The sequence below is a fragment of the Pezoporus wallicus genome, unplaced genomic scaffold (genome assembly GCF_028554395.1).
Source record: "Pezoporus wallicus isolate ANWC-B61680 ecotype Strahan unplaced genomic scaffold, APGP_CSIRO_Pwel_v1 contig_8188, whole genome shotgun sequence".
Taxonomy (NCBI): Eukaryota; Metazoa; Chordata; class Aves; order Psittaciformes; family Psittacidae; genus Pezoporus; species Pezoporus wallicus.
This window is the reverse complement of record NW_026640104.1, coordinates 1,962,842-1,984,017: the sequence shown is the minus strand read 5'-3', so window position 1 is coordinate 1,984,017 and position 21,176 is coordinate 1,962,842. Positions and strand designations below refer to the sequence as shown.

Here is a 21,176-nt window from a genome sequence, read left to right as displayed (position 1 = left end):
ATATTTTTCAGGTCAGACAAAGTCCATGTCCCCCACCTCAAGATTTTGCAAAACACTACACTTTAGAGGAAGATTGGCTAAGGCATTACTACTTGGCAGCATTTTAACCACGGACATTCAGAAACCATGAAGGAAATGAAGTAATACTGCTCAAAATCCCAAGACCAAGCTCCATCCTATTATGTGTGATGGTGCATCTCAATTTCAAACATTTAGCCACAATGAAGGAGTAGTTTTAATGTACCCTGACACTAATAATGCTCTGGACAGGTTAAAAACAAGCTGCAGAAATTCTGCACAACCTATTCAGGGTGTAGATGGACCCAAATTAAACCCTCAGATCCAAACCCCCTGAGCAAAGCCTGGATGCAAACCCTACAGATGGACCCTATTTTCAATAGTGAGGTGAACTACGGCCTCAGGGGCTGACATCCCTCCACCTCACAGGGGTGAGGCCTGGGGTAGGAGCTGGTGGGTTCAGAGGTCTATCCTGAAGACCTACTGCAAGAAAATCAAAGCATATTAAACTCCAGCTTCAAAAGAAACAAGTCTTTCAGGAGAGGATGGTATGTGGGAATGGAGGTTGTTCTGGCAACGGATGGCCTGTGACAAAGCCAAAGTCCTGTTACTCATTCAACTGGTTTGCTGCTCGTGGTACTGCCCTCTCCAGAAACACTCATTGCCAGCCACAGGCAATTGTAAAACATATTTCATGCAATGCTGGTTTTAAATCTGAAGCTTGCTTTTGTTCTTCACTCAAAAGCATCAGCATCTTTATCAAACTGTCCAAGAGCTGATGCAGTATCTCCACAATTCTTATTTTATTACAGTCTTTGTCTATTCTGGGGCTGTTTCTGGATGCTTGGCTACGAAATTCCCTACCCTCAGTCTCCAAAATTCTTCCTGAAAAATACCTCTCTGTATCTGGTACCTCGTTACTACAATAATAGTCACCTTAGAAACATTATAAATACACAATTAAATAGGATTCTGTTCCAAAGTCCATTAAGTCAGTAAAATTTTTTCCATTGACTTGAATGAGCTGTGGGATCAGGCCCTGAAATACTTTAAATACATTTTTTCCATCTATAGCCTGTGAATACAGAACATATTCCATTTTTTTCATTCCTCCTCTAACATCCCTGCCCCGATTCCCTTGCCCTGAGACACACATTGCTGTGTTAAGATGTACTTTCTTCCCATGCCAGCCTCCAAGGTGCCAGACGAAATCCCATCCTCACTGCAACTTGGTGTGATGTTTCTTTATTCCCCGTTCCAAAGCTTTTCACTCAAAGCTAAGGATGTGCTGGCTTAGTTGTTTGGTAAAAGGTTTTTTGAACTCTTTATCTACTTTCTGTTACCTGTCTGCGCAGAGGGATTCGCTTTGTCAGCTTATGGACAGCGGGCTGGCTGCTGAAATCAGGCTTCTTGGTGGTGTTCTTCATGCGGCACAGGATGACCGTCAGCACCATGCAGGCAATTAAGAAGACCCCTATGCAGTAAATTGCTATTTCCAGGTAGTCTGGGGATGTCGGGTATTCCTTTTCTTTTTCAGGAGCTGGATTGGAAGGTTTTAGGAGGGAACAATCACGCCACAGAGTTAGCAGATGGTAACAAAGACAGTTCAACACAGTGCTTGGAACAACCTGACATGGTAAAATACCAGCGATTCTTGCAGTGACTGTGTGACATACAGAACGTTATGCATGTTTAGGCCATCTTGCAGTCTCAGAGCAAGTCCTCTTTTACTGCTTTGAATTCTCAGTTTGCCATTCAGCATGAGCTTGTGCATGTATCTATACACATACAGGCATATACATGTGTCTGCCTAGAAAGGTAGATGCATATGCATTGAAAAAGTGGATGATTGAGCATAATTTTAGGGGAGAATCAAAAAATGGAGTGCTCAAACTAGGCTCAGGTTCATTTTGTGGCTCAAGTCAAACTTCAAAAGCCCTGTAGTTAATTTTAATCATGTAAAGACACATCTAAGGGTAAAATATTGAATTAGTTAGCCTAAAACAGTCTAAATGTGCAAACAGACATTTGGGCTGGAGTCTGCATTGCCTGTTTATCCAAAGTTTTCAGTGGGAATCTCAAAACACGGAGGGAAGGCAGGATGAATCATGCCTCATCATGCTTCTAAACTCAGGTTAGGAGTTTCAGGGGGGGTTTCAAAGACCTGGCTGCTGCATTATACTGGATGCCTGCCTCCCCTGAGGTTCTTTGAAGAGCCCAGTGTGAGATTAAGAAGCATAAGGCAAGTGGAAGCTGAATTGCTACCAATACATTAATTAATGAGTCCTGCATGAGGACTGCATATTTCAAGTAACCTCATCAGTGGTTACAACCCTATGAGATTAGATTTTGGTGGGAGTGGTTCTACATGGCTGTTAGTCTGATTGAAAGTATTTTGAAATTATCTTCAAGGCAGTTATATGTGCAAACACTGTCCTTAATCCCTTATCTGGGATTCAACCCCCCAGATAAACAGCATTCCACAGCAATCAGCGGTCACTCCGCAAGCAAGGCACGTTTCAAGCTGAGATTTTCTTGGGCCCCATTCTAAGCTCATAAAAATATCTCATCCCAAAAAATGGGTTAAAAAAATACATTTCAAGCACTCGCAAAATGCAAACACTGCAGAAGCAAGCTCTACACAAGTACTGCTTTGCCTGCTCGGTGACAGGCCATGCAGGCTCGGTGTTCACATCCGAGTGAGATGCAATAGAGTTGCCTTGTTCAGTATATTTTGATAACGGGTAAGAAATCTGCAGCAAATGGGAACATTTCACTCCCATAATATGAACCTCAGCCATATGCACATGCAGGTTTTGTACCTTTTACTTAGGATTAACGATTAATAAATGGTAAGCACAAGATGACCCAGCAAACCTCAGGTGGTTCATGTTCTTTTTTCAAAGGACCTCCTAAGGCAGCTGCCAACAGTTATAAACGAGAAGATTTGACTAGTGTCAAAACCAACTACGGTTACATCTTTAACAGCTGATAACAATTTTCAGGCAATAAAGCACATTGATGTTTGTTTCTTTTAAGGACAGAAACACCATCAACCCCAAAACAGCAAGACATGCTTTGCAGTAAAAGCAAATGACTACTTGTTTTCTTAGAGCATGCAATGTTTAAAGATGCACGGAGCCGATTCCCAAGATATGGAAGACACTGCTTCTGTACACAATCCATTGGCATTAAAATCAGAATTTGGATGATAGGTGAAATTGAATTGAAATACACTGAATAGCTCAGGTATTTTAATGAACCAGTACATAACTGTGGCCAAATTAGTCCCAAAGCTTCAAAGGAAGCTTTGACTTTCATCCTCTTGAAAAAAGTTTACAATGATTAATGTGCTGATTTTCAGTCATCTCACTGAAGTGCTAAGGAAAGGCAGCTCCTCAGCATTTCAGATAATCATTTAACAGATGTAAAAATATTTCAATTCAGTGCAAACGCCGTTCCCCCAACCCTTTTATTTTGTTGCCGTTGATAGGTTTTTGGAGTTGCAAATGTGTGACAAAACAATTCACTGGCTTGAGACAACTGCGTTTAAATAAAAATCATTGTAAAGTTCCATTTCCGAGACAGAAGCCGTGCCTAATTCTGCAGCAATCAACAAGGGGAAAAACAAAAGAGGAAAAACCACAGAAAGAGAGCAGTGTATACCTGGCAGAACTGTCAACCATGCAGTGTGAAAGGATATCCCAATAGAATTACCCGCCAAGCATGTATACTCCCCAGCATCCTCAAAAGTTACATTCCGTATATAGAGAACCTCAATTTCTTTGTCCGTGGTGTTAACACCGGCAGCCTAAAAAAAAACAAGAGAGGGAAGCAAGAGAAAAAGCTAGACATTGAAAGAATTCTTGTGGATAGGGAGATGGAGCCACAGGGCTTTGTAAAGGTAGAGATGCAGAGATGCAAAGCTCCTTCCCCATCCACAATCCCTCATCCAAAAGGCGTTTACCAACAGGTCCCAGCTCACCTCAGAAAGTAATCGACACCCTTCACCAGACCTAAACTCACCACCTAAACATGCATGCAATCAAATGACATGGAAAAATTCACCCACAAAGCTTTTTTTTTTATTATTATTCTTTTATAATAAAAGAAAGTTGAAAGACAAAGAGAAAACAAAGTAGGACAGAACGCAGGATCCTTCACATGTAGTTACCTGTTCCAGAGGAAAGAATTTACTATAAAAATATAGTCTGAAAGGATTAAAAGAAAGGCAAATTCTGCTTGAAAAGACACAACTTAGTAGCTGTCTTAAGCAGCGCATGGCCCTTGCATCATCCACTGCACTTCACATAAACATGCTACGTTGTGCAGTGTTGCCAAATGTTGTTTTAATACAAGTCTGGTAATATCTGGTGGTTTGCTTAGAAGTGCAGTGGAAGGTATCTCAGCTCTTGTTCAAACAAAAGATCAGTTGTGACTCTCAAATGGAGAGAAAAACTGGACCTTACAAAGGTTCCAGAACCAGGAAATGGAAATCCTAGAATGGTTTGGGTTGAAAGGGACCTTAAAGATCACTGAGTTCCAACCCTCTGCCCCAGGCAGGGACACCTTCCACTAGATCTAAATCTTAAAGATGGAAAAATAAATTCTGGAAGTTGGAGGTTTTTTTAACAGGTTTCCTTCCAGACTTGTTAAATCTCTGCCTTGACAAGTCATTATGCACCAAACCAATCTGTGTATCAGTGATTATCCAAACTCATACAGACATAGTAAATCTTAGACAGCTTCCCAGCTGCCCAAAGATGGGCTCAGCAAGACATCAAGGTCTCTGTGATGGAGATTTAGAGAAATTGTTTGTTACTCTTTGTCTCTGTTCCATTCAAAGACATTACTTTGAAATACAGGATGAGGGAATAAACACATTTTTACCAGACCATTTTAAAGTAAAGGTAGTTCTGAGTTGTAGTCGCATTATTGGTGGGTTATTATGCAGTTAATAATGTGTGAATAACAACTGGGAAACCCTCCCACCCTGTGCATTCACAGGTGATGTGGGAAGTTATAAGTGATTAAATTGACCTAATTTGTGCTTCAATGGGTACTTTATGAACACTTCATATATATATATGTATATATATATATATGGAAATATATATAGGTCATAATTACTTTATTCAATGAGTACCCTGTACGTGAACTGCAAAGTATGCAGAATCAACAACAAAAGTGACATAAACACACAGACACAAGAAAGAATGAAGAAACCAGTGGTTATGGTACACACAGAATATTGTGGGAATTTTTCCATGGCTGCTGGTGTAATACCAGTTGCATCACCAAAGGAGGATTACACATATACCACAAGGCCAAAGAGTTATCCTACAAGCTGCCTGCAGTCTCCCAAAGCACCATTTTTTCCAGCTTCTACATCCAGCTTGCTTTAAAAAACATTGTTACCTTGTAAACTTGGCAGAACTGAGAGCCAGGCAGACTGGTTGGCCTCCCCTATATAATTGGAGACCTTACAAATATATTCTCCAGCGTCCGCCTCTGTCACATTGTACAGTGTCAGCACTTCAGCATTGGAACTATTTATCCCCGAATGCTAGAATAGACCAATAACACAGGAGAACAATGTCACTGCTGCCCAAAACGGACACCAATCTATGGTCCCACCACCAACACGTCATAAGAATATGCCTTCCGCTTCACACAGAGTCAAAACATTGAAGGTTTGGGGGTTGTTTGGGGGTTTTGTTGGGCTTTGGGGGGGGGGGGGTAAATCAAAAGCATCACACGAGGAGCTAGAAAACAGCGGTGAGGGGGGAAAAGGACCTGGGCTGTTACACTGGCTGCATAGAACAAGATGGTACAGAGCTGGCTGCCCTGCCTGCCAATGTGCTGAGTTTTGGCAATGCTACCCAGCTCAAAAACTGTGGAGTTTCCCTGGTCAGGCTTGCTCAGAACCCCACCACTGATACACCGGCAAAAAATGGACATCTCTGCAGGCTCAGCATCCAGAAAACCCAACCCTGCCAACAAGCTTTTACAGCAGGTGTCACGTTAGTTTGAAATAGAGGCTGAAGAAACGTGAAAGAAATGGAGTCGATTGTCCCAGGGATGTTTTGGATGAGTTCTACCCATACATAAATGTCAATGGTGGTCTTAAGAGGGTTTTCGTTTTTTTCTGAATTAGTCACGCCTGAAACATTCAGAGATAAAGGACTTCACAGAAGCAAAAAAGAGCAAAACAGCGTCTATAAACTGTATAATTAAAATTTAGACAATCAAATGCTTATCTAAGTCATTATTTCACTTCTAACACAAACAATTCCTCTTCCACAAGAAGTTCCCATCTCAAAACTCCTGGATTTACACCAAGTACATTCGATGCTTTAAAGGGGTCGTCACCATCTCCAGCATCTGTAAAGCCTCACCTTCAGAACCTGAAGATACGGCAGTCCATCTGGCCCGTATTTACTGCCATTCTTCTCGACGTGTTTTATCCACTGAATGTGAGGCTGGGCATCACTGTAGACTTTGCAGACAAACTCCACGTCCCCTCCGACGACTGCAGAGGCGTTGGCTGGGAGGCCAGCTTGGAGGATGGGCCTGTGCGGTGACCGCTCTGTTCGGGTGGGGAGAGGCAGCGAGGAGGAGGGAGAGGGAGAGAAATAAAGATGCATAAATAAGCAGAGCTGCCAAGAAAACTGTAAGTGAACTCGAGCCAAACAGCCCTGTAAGCCTGTTGGCTGACTCCTCCGAAATAACGCTGCGGCCAAAACCTATAACAAAAACTGCAGTTCAAAGGAGATGACTTGAGCACTACACTTGTAACAGAAAGAACAGCTATTCGAGGGGAGGGGAGAAATTGTGCTTAGAAACTTTAAGCATTTTTCATAGCTCAGTGCAGAAAGAATTAAGTAAAATTTTTTTTTTTTTTGTTGTTTGCTTGGGTATTATAAGTACCTCTGAATTTTAAAACATTTTGATTGAACTAAAACTCTACAAATTAAGAAGCAAAATTATTGATTCATTTTAAAACCTGATTATGTGATGATTGAATGAGAAGTCCTCAAGATGACAGTCCTGGTTACCAAACTGCTTTATTATCCAGTGAGCAGGACAGATAATGCCACTCTACCCAGAAAACAACGAAAGGGAACTTCCCAAAACTAGTAGAAGCCTCAGCACTGAAAGTCCTCAAGCAGGATGCACACACCAAGCACCTAGACTATTGAAAATGCTGTGACCAGTGCTATCACAATAGCTGCTCTCTGCTTTACCAACACAGCAACAGAAATACCAGTTTGTTCTTATTCTGATCAGGACACAGGGAAACACAGAGTCCTCTGGAAAACTGCAGCATATTCAGTGTGAGCTGATAGAGCTTTGGATCCATGGACTTGCTTCAGCATTTATCAAACGTTCTTGGACAACCTTACATCACTAAACATACCGAGTGTACCCTGTATCACCTGGGTACCCACAGAACCAGTGAAGCCAGCATTACCAGCCCAATTTTGTGGATGCGATATTCATAGTCATTGGGGAAATCATCACATTTTCATCACCCCCATTAAGCCTGATCTAACCACCTAAAATCTTCTGGGTGGTGGGCAGTGCAGGAGCCAGCTCCCCATCATCAGGGCCATCAAAGGCCTTTTTGTGCCAGGCAAGGCAAATGGACAAAGCATAAAGGCTTTTTGTTATGTGATGCTTGAAGGAAAAGTCCTCAAAACAGCACCCTGCCTACCAAATTGCTTTGAATTCAGTGAGTGGGATGGACAATGTCACTCTTCCCAGAAAACCCTCAGAAAGATGCAGTCTCACTAGCCTAGCAGGGAACTCTCCACCTTCTTAGATTAGACTGAGATGAGCTCTTATGCAGAAGCTCTTCCCTGTGAGGGTGCTGAGGCGCTGGCACAGGGTGCCCAGAGAAGCTGTGGCTGCCCCATCCCTGGCAGTGTTCAAGGCCAGGTTGGACACAGGGGCTTGGAGCAACCTGCTCTAGTGGAAGGTGTCCCTGCCTGTGGCAGGGGTTGGAACTGGATGAGCTTTAAGGTTCCTTCCTTCCAACTCTGTGGTCAGAGTTGGGCAGATGCTGATTGTAAACATCTCCTAAGAGGGACCAGAAGCCATTGCATCTGCCACAGACACATCTCTGTTTCCAGCCATAAGGCAGATCTACTAATGCAGTTTTCTCTGATTTGTAGTTGGTCATTTGGTGTGTTAAGGTGGGAGATCTTCACATTGCAACTAGGTGAGCTTTAAGCTCCCTTCCAACCCAAATCATTCCAGGATTCTTCCTGCAAGCCCAGCGCTGTCCATTTCATTTTATAAGAACGTAAAGTTAATACAGACCTATTTATACTTTCAACCTATGAATTAGAAGTGAAACACCCACTGCCCACCCTGAGCTGTCCTTTCCCCCCTGCTCCAGGAATTCTTTCAAAGATAAGTTAAGGAGCAGTGGACCTCAGTATTTATTTTTAGAGGCTGTATGCTGTAAAACCTTTGAACGTTACGAGCCAAATCAACAGAATTTCAAACCAAGCATTCCTTTTTAAACATACTGGTTTCCAATAAACTGTTTCACAAGCAAACATTGCGAGTATAATAGCAAATAATGATGCCCATGGAACAATGGGATCTTTTATACAGCCCAGTATATTTGGCGTGCAGCAAACATCTACTGGGAATTTACTCAGTGAGGCTACGCTGGCAGCATGCTACAAAGCAGCAGTCTTATTTTACTTGTGGCAAAAGTGCATTTGTTGTTGCAGTTATTAAATTATTCCAAGGCTCTGTGTGTCATTTTCTAAGATCTAGGAACAAAGATCTATTTTTTAATTTGCAAATTACAGTAGAACACATAAATTACTATTTTACAGTTCTGGGGAGAACTTGTAGTTTCTCACCTTAAACTAAATAAGCTTTAATTCCATCTCTCTCGCTCCTTCATTTGGGTACAAAAACAGCAAGCAAAAAAATCTCTCTTTAATAGAAACCTTACACCATCTTCCAAAACTTATTACAGCTGCCTTCAGTATAAAATGAAACCTTAGAGAATGTTATTTAAAATGTTTTTTAGAAGTCAGTAGGCCTCATGTTTCATTTCTCCACATAAGGGTTTGATTTCCTTTGTGACCTTATTCTCTGCCCTTAAACAAACCAGAGAATGAGGCCTGAAACATCTTGGAAAAGTTCCTACTATGCCAGCATCAACACATGAAATGTGTTTAGTTTACCCCGATAGCCATCAATGATTTAATCTTTTATTGATGACTGTCAAACATTTCCTCTACCAGAAAAGAGGAGGCAAAGCAAAGAAGTAAAAGCAGAGTTCTTACGTTCTACGTCCCAAATTCCTTTAAAACACCTAAATGAAGTGTGTGCATATGTATAGGTGTGAATGTGTAGCCAGTTGTGAAATTTCTTCTTTTAGGGTAAGTGTGCTAAAAAGAAACTTTGGTTGCCCTCCAACATATGGGGCAATGATTGGTTTTTGTCGACACCCCCACCTCATCAGAAAGGGATATTTCTATGCCCACACAGGCAAACAGCACAACATAACCATCGTGATGCAAATTCAGCAGGGTTTCATGACAAAGACAGCAAGAAACACTCAGTATTGGGGAAAATAACTAAATATGGAGAAACTCCTCTAATTACAAATGACCAAGTATGATCCTATACAGTATCATTTCTTAGAAATAGCCATTTCAGGTTGTTACCCTGTCTTTCCTATTTCTCTGCAAACCACACGCATCTAAGGACTCTGCTTAAGCATAGGTGCTGTCAAAACCATATTCATAAATCTCACATCACTATTTAGCATTTAAAATACAAGCTGTACATGTGTAAGCAGATATCATCACTCAAACAACTGGCTACACAAATATTAGATGGAAACAGCGTGTTCTTTTCTACTAAAGACTAGCAAAGGAGTCTAAAAGGTTGGTGAAACTAATTTTATCATTAGCCCTAAAAAAAAACCCCTAATATTTCTAACCAGGATCACTGCTAAACGAGACATCTCTAGATACTTAACTCAGACAGAGTTTTCATACAAAACAAGTTAGCAACCCATCTCATGCCTCTGTAGCCTTACTGTTTTCAATATTCCTCTTGCTCATTGATACCAAATTGAATCAGAACCTCACGAAATAAATCTTTGCTGCCTGTCCACTCTCACTGCAAACACACTTCAAGATCAAGTCAACAGTATATGCATATGGAAAATCACCCCACAGATGAGCTGCCTTTAAGCACACTAAACCATAAATGAAATAGAAATATTAGTTACCTAGTGAACTACATACAGATCTACAAGGTTTTTCATAGATAGGCCCTGCTTTCTCAAGCAGACCTTCCTGGTTCAACTGAAATGCCATAGATGTTTAAAAGCAAATGTAATGGGTGTTTAAAAGTGGTTAAAATTGAACAGTATTTTCTGTGTCTTGATCCGAAATTGAGCCAAACTGATAATTACATATAAATTTCCATATGTTACATTTCATTTGTATTCTAATTCTTCCCACAGCCTAACTTTAAGAACGCTTTTTAGAGAGAAAGCATGCTTAATGCTGGTTCCCACCTTAAGAGATAAGACACCAGCTTGCTTTCTTCAACTTGAAGTTTAGATACAAAACCAACATCACCCCCATTTGAGGAGTCAGCTATCTGCAAAAGGCAGAGTGAAAATGATTGCTCACGTGAGGAATATCATACTCAAGGCCACAAGCAGCTAACTTTTACACCACTTTGGAAGTGCTCAGGGTGAGCAATTCTCCTTGCTTATCTATAGACAAACAGACTCGCTATCTGAAAAGATGACTGACAAAGATACCTGCTCAATGGCTTGAAAGAAACTGTCATTTAGCCGGTTAATGTTAAAACTTCAGAATACCTTCCTCCAAGAAAGAAAACTGCAAAGAATCCAGGAAAGTTGGAAAATTCCAAGTTTCCGCAAAACTGGCACGTTGAAGGAACTGCTCAAGCAGCACCCGGCCCTGCAGGACACCTGGAGGTAGCTGAGAGCCCAATCATGGAATCAGTGAATACCAGCTTGGAAAGGGCCTCAGGGATGATCTGGTCCAGCCTTTCTAGGGAAAGCATGATCAAAACTGGATGTCCCAGCACCCTGTCCAGCTGAATCTCAAGTGTCCAACGCTGGGAAATCCACCACTTTCCTGGGGAGATTATTGCAATGGCTGGTTGTTCTTGTGAAAAATTCTCCTCTTGTGTCCCATTGGAATCTCCCAGGAGTAACTTGTGCCCGTCACCCCTCATCTTTTCCATATGACTCCTTGTAAAAAGGGATTCTCCCCCCTTTTCGTAGCCACTTTAAACACTGGAACATGGTGACAAGGTCTCTCCTGAGTCGCCTTTGCTCAAGGCTGGACAAACCCAGGCTCATCCTGCCACAGGTGATGGAAGGAGAAATGACTGGAAGAACCATCCTGGAAATGACAACCAGAGCCTGCACGCTTCCCAAGGAGTCCTATTGGCTCTTTAAGAAGTTTAAGTCCCTGGACAGGAGATTCCTACAAAAGGGCCTCATCTCTCTCCCATCCTTGGCTTTTTCTATCTCCTCCAAATCTTGCTGATAGCTGCAGCCAACATAGCAGGAAACCAAACAGGAGACCAAACAGTCATGATGCAAATGTATGAGGTGAAGACACTGGGGTGAAGAGGTGGGTGGTAGGAGCCAAACCCCCTGCTTCCACAGCCAACAGAACAAGAGGGATGCGATCACACCACTCCAAGACCCAGTGTAGGGGATGCAGGGATGGAATAACTGCAGGAAGAGAGGCTGCTCGCCAAGCGTGCTGGCAGAGGGAAGATGCAGGGCAGGATCTGCTTCTGCCAGAGGCCCAAGTAGAGCATATTGTGACTGAAAGAGTGTCTCTGCTGCTACTGGAGTGGCTTGGCAGGGAGAGAAGACAATAACCCCGGAAGGGCTGAGCTCTGGGGCCCATCCTGAAGCCAAGTCTCCTTAGCAACGTGGCTATGCCAGGGGCTGAGAAGAGCTCTGGCAATTGTCTATCCAAGGCTCCTTGTCACCCCAGCACAGACAGTTCAGGACCTTTCATGGGAGCTAAAAGCCAGAACCAAAGCCCATTGAAGTCAGGGGGAAAACTCACATGGAATTCAATGGGCTTTGCATAAGGCATCCGATTCATTAAGAAAATAAATAAATAAATGAAAACTACTCTTATTTTCCCCCTTTTGATTTTGCTTGTTTCCTCTCCTTCCAAATGTGGGATTCGAGTGCGGGCTAGGAAAATAAAAGCTGAATAACAAATGCAAGACCAAACATGAGCTCTGGGGACAATGAAGAGATCCTCAGTTAATGGGAGGGAGAGGAAGGAAAGGGATGGGGAAAAAGTTATCCAATTCTTCTCCACAGTTTATAATGAGACACATTTATCAGAGTCTTTAATACCAGTTTTGAAATGTTACTGACTCCAAAGGAGTTGTCTTGACGGCTGCCACTGTGAAGCTACAGAGGGGTTCCCTCAAACGATGCCTCTCAGTGCACCAGCAACACTTCTGGATCGATAGCCCCTGGCAGAGGTTCTGTGTAACCAGACATCAGCAAATGAAAAATGAAGCAGCCCCAGCTGTCTCTCAGCTTAAATGAAAACACAGACCTGCCATGCCCTCGTCTTCATTTGCCCTGGTCAGCACAGCATGCTCGGCTCTACTTGCTTATTTTGCTCAAGAAGCCTTCAAGCAGCCGCCTGGACCCCATTCAATGAAAACACTGCCCATTCCCAACCACCTTCCTTCCGATCGTGCAACATCTGTTGCTTTGGAAAATGCTAATTATCCAGTAAATTATGGGTCTCAAAAGCATCCTACAGTGATTTAGGCCAGATTGCAATCACAGCCTCTTGCCTTGGCTTAGCCTCTCAAGCTTGCAAGATTGACTCTTCAGCCTTCAAAAAAATATATGTATATATATTTCTATTTATAAAAATCAAATCACAGACTTTTCATCATATACTCAGACTGAAATATTTCTCCTATGTTTTGCCTTCACCCACACTCTCCCGCTAGTTCCACTGAGTCATATACCTAACATGGGGGCTCCCAGAAGGCCACTGAGGCTTGGGAGCAGCCCTGATGATGGGGGAACATGCTGCTACATGGCTCTGTCTCTGAATTAACTGCGTGTGTCCTCTTCTATCCAACAATGCAACATGTCAGGGGATGCCCTTGGCAGATACTTTAGAGACGTATCTACCTGATATCCCTTGTGCCACGAAATGACCCACAGACGAGCCCCATCTCCAGGACACCCAGAACCCCTTCTTCATGCCTTCTTCCAAATGATACCCAAGGGACTATCCAAACTGCCCCAGTAGAAAATGCAGTTATATGGTAACTTCTCAGGTGCCTTAACCACTGCTTGGAGTTGACAGGAAGGTAAAACCTCTCAGGTACGGCTCCAGCTTCCCACAGGTCACGCACCCTGTGCCACCTCAAAGCTGAAATACCATTTCTTCTCAGAAGAGGCACTAATGACCACTTCTGCCACAGTTTGAGAACAACTCTCTACCTGTGCAAACCAGCGTCTCTATATTCAAATTCTGGCATCTCTATTGAGACTGTACATATTCATACTGTTATTACGGGCTCTCATGATGGGTTTTGGTGGTGTGATACCTACCGTTGGGCGAGGGCATTTACTAAAGCCACTGCACCAACCGCAGCCCCTATTACATCACTACCTATTGGGGTAAATATCAACCATTAAAAGAAATATTTAATTTTTAGCAATACTTCACCATTCAGTGAGTGGAATCCTATCAAGTTTCTACCCTGCCCCAGCTGGCAGCAAAGGAACCGGTTTGCAAGGATCGCTGTCCCTCATGAAACATCCCACCGCCATGTGCTGCAAACCTGGCCTCAGTTCACAAGCACTCCGAGGCTGGATTAATTACAGAGTTCTCGTGAGGAGAGCTCCAGGAGCAGCCAAGGCACATGAGGAATTGCAACTCGATTTCTTTATAAATCCAGCATTATCCAAGTTCGTACAAAGGACCCGATTTGAAACCACACTTGCTCTCCATAGGTCCAGGTGGAGTGGCATAGGAGGGGTCGAACCAGACAGATGTCGGAGTCCCCACAGGAATTTCCTCCTCGAGGTAGCTTTCTACGCAAGGGCCAAACCAAACCTTCCCTTCCTTTCTCCAGCAATAAGCAATTGCTGGTGAGGTGCTGGAAGGAAAATATAGAAACTCCACTAATTATTCCATGGTATGGAGGAGCAAGATTGAGTGCTGGCTGTGCTTTCAAACGACCAGGAACAATGGAGCAGGTGTAGGCAAATGCCTCTACTAATTAACACCATACAGTACATACACATGAGCCAGGGGCTGAGCAGCTTCTAAGCAGCTGCACATCAGTTTGGTTTCCTCTCTGCATAGTATGAAGCACTGCATGTTGTTTATGGCCAACTCAGGAGTGCTGCAGAACTGTCATGTTCCATTTCAATGTGCATACATACACACCCCTCAAACCATCTCTTCCTAGGTAATCCATGCACGCTAAGGTAGCATCCACAGCAAGTTAGGGACAATGCTCTCTTCCCATACTCTGCAAAATCAGACGTTTTAAGGCTACAAGGAATAACAAATCATTGTCATTAAACGCTAAGAGATAAAGTGTGCTGGTGTCCATCCCTGGCAAGAGTACTTGATGAAGAGCAGGAGCTTTTCAGGCAGACTAGTGAATAGCTTATGGATCAGACCAGTATCATCAGTGCTGATGAAATCATGCCTTACAAATTTTGGCATCTTTTATCAGGACGTATTAGCCAACAAATGTTCATCTAGTCAATGTTCCTGTACAGCAGGAGTCTCCATGTACAGCATTTCCTGTCAGCCCAATACTACTTGAAGAAGTCTTCTCAGTGGCCAAGAGCTCAAAGGGGTATCACTGGCCCTTATGGGTGAACATGGTGAGGCCTGGAGCAGCACAGTGATCTGCTCAAGCAGATGGGACTGAGGGGCTAACCTCCATAACCACTTTCTGAGCTCCCTTTGTCCTCACATTTAGAAGCCTTTTATGTAAACTGGAGGTATTTCTTTCTACTGCTGTGTCAGACACTTCACCATTCATAACTGTTGGGCCCAAACCTCCATCCCTGCTTTGGTTTGTGGACCAGTATCAACAGTCAGCATAAAGTGAGACAGCAGGGAATCAGACTCCATATATTCCCTGCTGTCAGTGAATACTTTCTCATACAATTAAACATTTGAAGACTATTAAAGCATTCTAGTTCTAAAGAGTGAAGACTGTCACAGACAACAGGAGCAGACCCATTTGCTACCCAGAGCAAAGTCTTTGCCACCCCATCCAAATTCCTTGTGCCACTCAAGCTCTCCTACTTTCCAAAGCCACCTAAGGAAAAGGAAGTGCCTTTTAAAACCTTTACAGAAACTAATCAGGTGCATTCTAACTCTTTGTCCTTGGTTTCACCACCTTCACCTCCAATTTGAAGTAATGGCACTGCTGCTCCAGCAGGCAAAGCTCCCACTGATGTTATCCCATCTGTCTCTTTGGATAGCTCTATGGCATGGCTTCAGCTTGGTACCCTATGTGCATCTTAGCTAAAATCCATCTTTGCTTAACACTTTTACAGCACAAGTTCATCTGCACACCTCTTTCTCATATGGCAGCAAGCCAGGGAAAAGAAAGCAAGCCAGACTGACTTATCTGGCTTGATACGAAGTCCACTGATGTCAGTGAAAACAGTAGGGGAGAAAAGAATCACAATCAGAACTAGTTAAAAGCTGTCCTTTCAAATCACATGTACACCCAGCAAGCCCAGGGCTAAGGCAGGCAACGTGAACACTCTTGTTTTACAACACGAAATTATCAACAGGGTTTTAAGAGCAGTTTGTCCATAGAGCAAAGCCCTTTTGTCAGGGGAGCACCGCGTGGGTTTCATCAGCCCCACGGAGCAAAAAAAGCCATAGCAGCAAGAGGCGTTGCTCCAACACTAACCTCGGAGTTCACTTGCAGTATCCCTCACACAGTGCATGCTTAAGCAAAAGCTTCACATGTCTGAACAAAGGAAGGAGAGGCCTCACTTTGGTGTGAAAAAAACATGGGAAATAGAACAATGAGGAGCTGAAATTACCATTGGAATTCTTTTCAGTGCACCCTAAAACAAAAAGGCTACAAGAGAATGTGAAAAACAGCTTGTGGCTTCTCACAGACAAGTGGTCAAATTGTTTTGTTCTGGTGGTTTCCAGGGACTGCATTGTTTTTTACAGACAGAGGTATCTTCCTTTGTACTGTGCACAGCTCCCAGCACTCAGCTGCGTGAGAATAACCAGAGATAACGCTGGGGTCCAGCACCATTGGACTGGGCTCTCCAGTAGGCTCTGCCAAAGATTTACTGTACGCCTGGCAAATAGCATCTCTCCCATAGTGATGATGCTCTCTCCCGGCTGCAGTGGGTTTAACTAACCAGTACACCCAGTGATGCCACAAAGCACACAGTGGGAGTTATTATTGCTGTTGCTGTTGTGACCTGACTGCATATTTTGCATCCTCCATGTTTCCTTTCCTGCAAACAGCTCTGCCTTTAAAGTGAAATGGAAAAGACTGTGAAAAGACTGTGTAAACCTTTAAAAGCTCTGACACTTGCACACTTCTCCCTCTTTTCTTATACATAGGCTCTACTGAGCAAAACAGGCAAGAAGTTATGGGAAGCACAGTGGTATTCTCCCTCCTCTCCCTGCTAGACATAGCCAACCAGTGGCTGACTGTCCACATACCTGGTGTGCAGGCTCTCAGAACAGGAGAAGCTCCAGCACCTAGAGTTTCAATGCTCTGTGCTGGACCATCCTGACTCAGCCTCAAGACACTCGGCCTTTACCTTCTTTAGTGATGAAGTTTGCTATCATGTGGTCCCACGTCAAGAGAGAGGAGATGTCCCTCACTTCTACAACACAGTATCCATAACCTGCTCTAAACGTTGGAGCAGATGCTGAAGACTGCTCTTGAGAGGCCCTGATTATACACATTTGTCATTATATTTCTATTAAATCAAGTAAACCTAGGTAAAGTTTGCCAGATGCAATAGGTTTCATACCAAGTACTTAGGCTGGCCATGCTTGGACACAAGCTTTGTGCTCCAAACCAAGAAAGCTGTTCTCTGTTACTTTCTACAATTCTTGACCTCCCTTCTTATCCTGGTTTTGGCTTGGATAGAATTAATTTGCTCCCTAGCAGCTGGTACAGTGTCATGTTTTGGATTTAGGATGAGAATAACGTTGATAACACACTGATGTGTTAGTTGTTACTAAGCAGTGCTTACACCAAGCCAAGGAGTTTTTTCAGCTTCTCACACCACCCCACCAGTGAGTAGACCAGGGGTGCACAAGAAGCCAGGAGGAGACACAGCTGACCAAAGGGATATTCCATATGATGTGGCATCACGGTCGGTATATAAATCAGGAAGTGGCTCCGGAACTGGCTGGGCATTGGTCAGCTGGTGGTGAGCAATTGCTTTACATTTGCAACACTTCATTTTTCTTGGGGTTTATTTCTCTCTTTGTTGTTTCCCTTTTCATTAAAATTGTTATTATTATTCTAATTCTTATTATTTTTTTTTATGTCAACTATTAAACTGTCTTTATCTCACCCACGACATTTCTCACTTTTACCCTTCCAATTCTCTCCCCCACCCCACCAGGGCAGTGAGTGAGCAGCTGGGTGGTTCTTAGCTGTTGGCTGAGATTAAACCACAACTCTTCTGCACCCACATTTTCCTGCCTTTCAGCATACAATCTGGACGACCACCTACATGAAGCCAAGAGCCAGAAGCACCATCACCAGCCTCTGGCTGAGCAGTGGGTGTCGGAACTGCTTTCTGAGACGATTCCACTGAAGTTAAGGGGGAAGGAAGGAAACATCATTTGTTGTAATATTCATTCAAACGTAGACACGGGTGGGTTTCACAGAACACTCTAGACAGTGCACGAGCACAGATATCAGAGGAAAAGTACCTTTGAGACCAACTGCTACAATGAAATTATGGTGCTCAGTAGGGCATATAATCCAGTCTAACAGCAGAAACAATGCTGCAGATATAAACACTAACCAACGAAAGTATATGCACTTGTAAATGCAGAATACACGAACAGCTTAAGAGCAACTGTTTTGACCACCTCATTTGTGACGGTGCTTACAAAGCCCTAAAAGGATATATAACTTTAGACTTTCACAAGCGTTGCAAAAATGGTAAAGACTAACTGTACTCCAACCAATGCGCTGCCATGCTGAGTTCTTAACTCCACTCAGGATCTGACAGCATCAGTTTTACTTTCATGAACAGTTAAAGATTTCACCATGTTCATGCAACCTTCTAAAGAGAAACAGGAAAAAAATAATCTCAATTCAATATTCAAAAGCGCTTAACAAGCTATCTTGTATGACCCCTTTAGGCACTGGAAGCTGCTATAAGGTCTTCCCTGCACCTTCTCCATGCTGAATAAGCCCAGCTCTCTCAGCCTGTCTTCATAGGAGAGGTTCCACCCTCCTGATAATCTTTATGGCCCTCCTCTGATCTTTTGTCCTCTTACCTATCTCACCTTGACACCATCCCTCAAGGGTTCTTCCTCTGCTACATTGAAAATCTCTGCAAAGACTCCCTACAGCCTTTCAGTCCTGTATATTCCCAATCCTGTCTCTTGCCAGTCTCAGCCATGCAACAACCCCTGATGGCTTCTGCTAAGCGTCGCCTCCATCTACTTCCAGCTTTGCTACGTTGTTCTTAATCCTAGTCAATCCCAAAACCACCAGTGTGGTGGTCGGTTGGGATTCATCTTTCCCAGTGCAGGCCAGATATCCCACTACAGCCATGGGGCTGTCCCTCCTCTGCATTTCCTCCCACCCTCACAGACAACACGAAGAAATGAAGGTGCAAACTCCTCATTAATAAGGCAGGCACGATCAATAGCCTTGTGTTTGCCTTTAATATGGCCCATTCATCCAGTCTGTATCACAGCTCACTTATGATTTTTCTATAGTTGTGACAGCACTTTTTAAGAGGATGTAACTTTACCAATTTACTGCCAATTACACTCATTTCTTTCAGTAATAAGTTTGTTAGAAAAGACTGGATCAGACCAAAAAGCCTCTCTTATTAGGCACAGACGTGGCTTTCGACACATGCCAATTGCACATTTGACAAGACAACAGTCTTGTTAGCATCTTCAGACAACTCCTGCAAATTCCTACTTGCATTTCCACAAGTAGGATACTGCGCGAATTAGAAGGCATGATTAAAAATGATAATAACAGAGCTGAAACAATATCCTGTTCATCATTCATCAAAAGAAAGAGAAATACCTGCCTTGGGGCTGTAATAAGAAAGTGGGACAGGGAGACCAGTCCTCCCCCAGCAGACTCTGCAGGAAGCATTCCAAACATGACAAATTCACTGTTCACTCAGTAGATGAAGTAATGACACTAGTATTTGTCCATAAAACATAATTTAGCCAGACTACTCCAATGAAATCAGAAGCTTTAACGCTGTAAAACCAGGGGGTTGGAATATTTTTACCTTATAAAGAAAGGGGAGGGGGAAAACGTACGCTTGCCTTTTCCCTTAGCTGAACCATCACACTGTGGTCTTTGTTTTCAGGAGCAAACCGCACAGCCTCCAGCACTAAACAATCTGTGTAATTTCTTCTCAGGTGCACACACCTTGCCAAAAGCCTAGTGCCAGGTGTAAAGTCCACACTTGGGCTTATCAGTACATTAAATAAAGTCTTCTTCCCTCTCGGCCTAACCAAACCCCTGAGGGCAAGCATCAGTACAGATTCCTTCACGCTTTCAGCCCCTGTCTCATCATGTCCCTTGCCGCAAGCACCTGGGTGAAGACATCAAGCCAAAGCTTGTCCATGTAAAGAGGTAGTCAACAACTACAAGCACATCTGCCAGAAATACAAGTTTAGGCTTGGTTGTAATACCTACGCTTCAGTCCTGCCAGACATCAGTGATGCAACGTCCAAGGCATGTATTTAGTTGATGTCAGTTCCTTTTTCACAGTAACCTGAATCCTAAATATAATTCTTTGGAAATTAAGGGACATACTATAGCTCAGTCAAGCTACTTCTGAGCTTTGTTTTGACAAAACAAGCCTTGGCACAAAGCAAATAACAATGCATATGTTTTTATGAATCCGGGAATGACAAAATGGAAACATGTCTTTAACAGAAAAATATGTGTCCGTGCCATGTTCGCAGCTAGAGACTGAGAGCACATGAGAAGCCAAAAATAAAACTGAGTAGAAACAAAGGCAAAGTTCTTTCTTCTGCCTAAACTAAGGGAAATATAAACAGTGAACCACCAATAGCAAAAAAAGTTGATTCTGTTTTAATCAGATCTTTTTTAACAACATGCTGTAAAAAGCCAGAGTAAAATTCACGCCCCCCAGCCCTCTAAAACCTCCAGGAGTTCTGAATAAAAGCATTTTTCTGCACACCCGTCAGTAAAACCACTCATACATGAGATTTCTGGGGCACAAGCTTTAAACCGAGAGTCATTTAAAGTGCTCCCTGGATGAGAAGTAGTTCTCACACTGTTTTCATATGAAAATACGAATTACTGGTAAGGGACAACTGTGTGGCCACCTCTGGAGTTCACTCCTCAGTAACGAGAGCCAAAGGCAGTGCTATTAGGCAAATTAGAAACTGGCCAAAGCACAGCTAACCTGGCTGCAAACGGACCTTTCTAAAACTATATATTTGTGACATGTAATGTTCATTTTTATAGTAAACAGCAGTCTTCTTATACATTCTTGGAAGAGGTGTTGTGCTACGGCAGCTGCTTATGAAAGCTAACAAACTGGGTAGTGCCAAACACCACCTGAAACCAAACCATCTTTTGTTTCCCTGGATGATGACATTAAATAGGACAGAAATGGCTACCTGCACTAGGGCTGTTCAAAGGCTAATCTTTTTCTTTTGCTGTTAAAATATAAATTCAATTAGTTACTTCCATGCTTAAACAGAACTGCCGCTGCTGAAATTGTACTCTAGCGATAATTGCAATCCAAGAGTGATCTAATTATATACAAGTCTCAATGGCTGCATTCCCACGTTGCTTCTTCCAACCCGGATTCACTACAATACAACTCGTAAGTGAAAACCACATCGTTTTCA

At 43.0% G+C, this 21,176-nt stretch overlaps 1 protein-coding gene across 16 annotated transcripts in view; it reads right to left on the bottom strand.

Moving 5' to 3' along the window:
- Nucleotides 1-21,176, bottom strand: part of FGFR2 (fibroblast growth factor receptor 2) — an 86,708-nt gene that overhangs the window by 26,183 nt on the left and 39,349 nt on the right. For 6 of the 16 annotated variants that reach the window (XM_057417281.1, XM_057417293.1, XM_057417295.1 and 3 more), the window contains 3 exons: nt 6,417-6,607; nt 5,437-5,584; nt 1,356-1,558 (listed from right to left, as the gene is read on the bottom strand). In XM_057417281.1, coding sequence (XP_057273264.1) covers nt 1,356-1,558; nt 5,437-5,584; nt 6,417-6,607 — 542 coding nt within the window. Of the gene's footprint in view, nt 1-1,355; nt 1,559-3,684; nt 3,830-5,436; nt 5,585-6,416; nt 6,608-21,176 lie in introns of all 16 variants that reach the window. The other 10 variants (XM_057417294.1, XM_057417296.1, XM_057417282.1 and 7 more) reach the window with 3 other exon arrangements.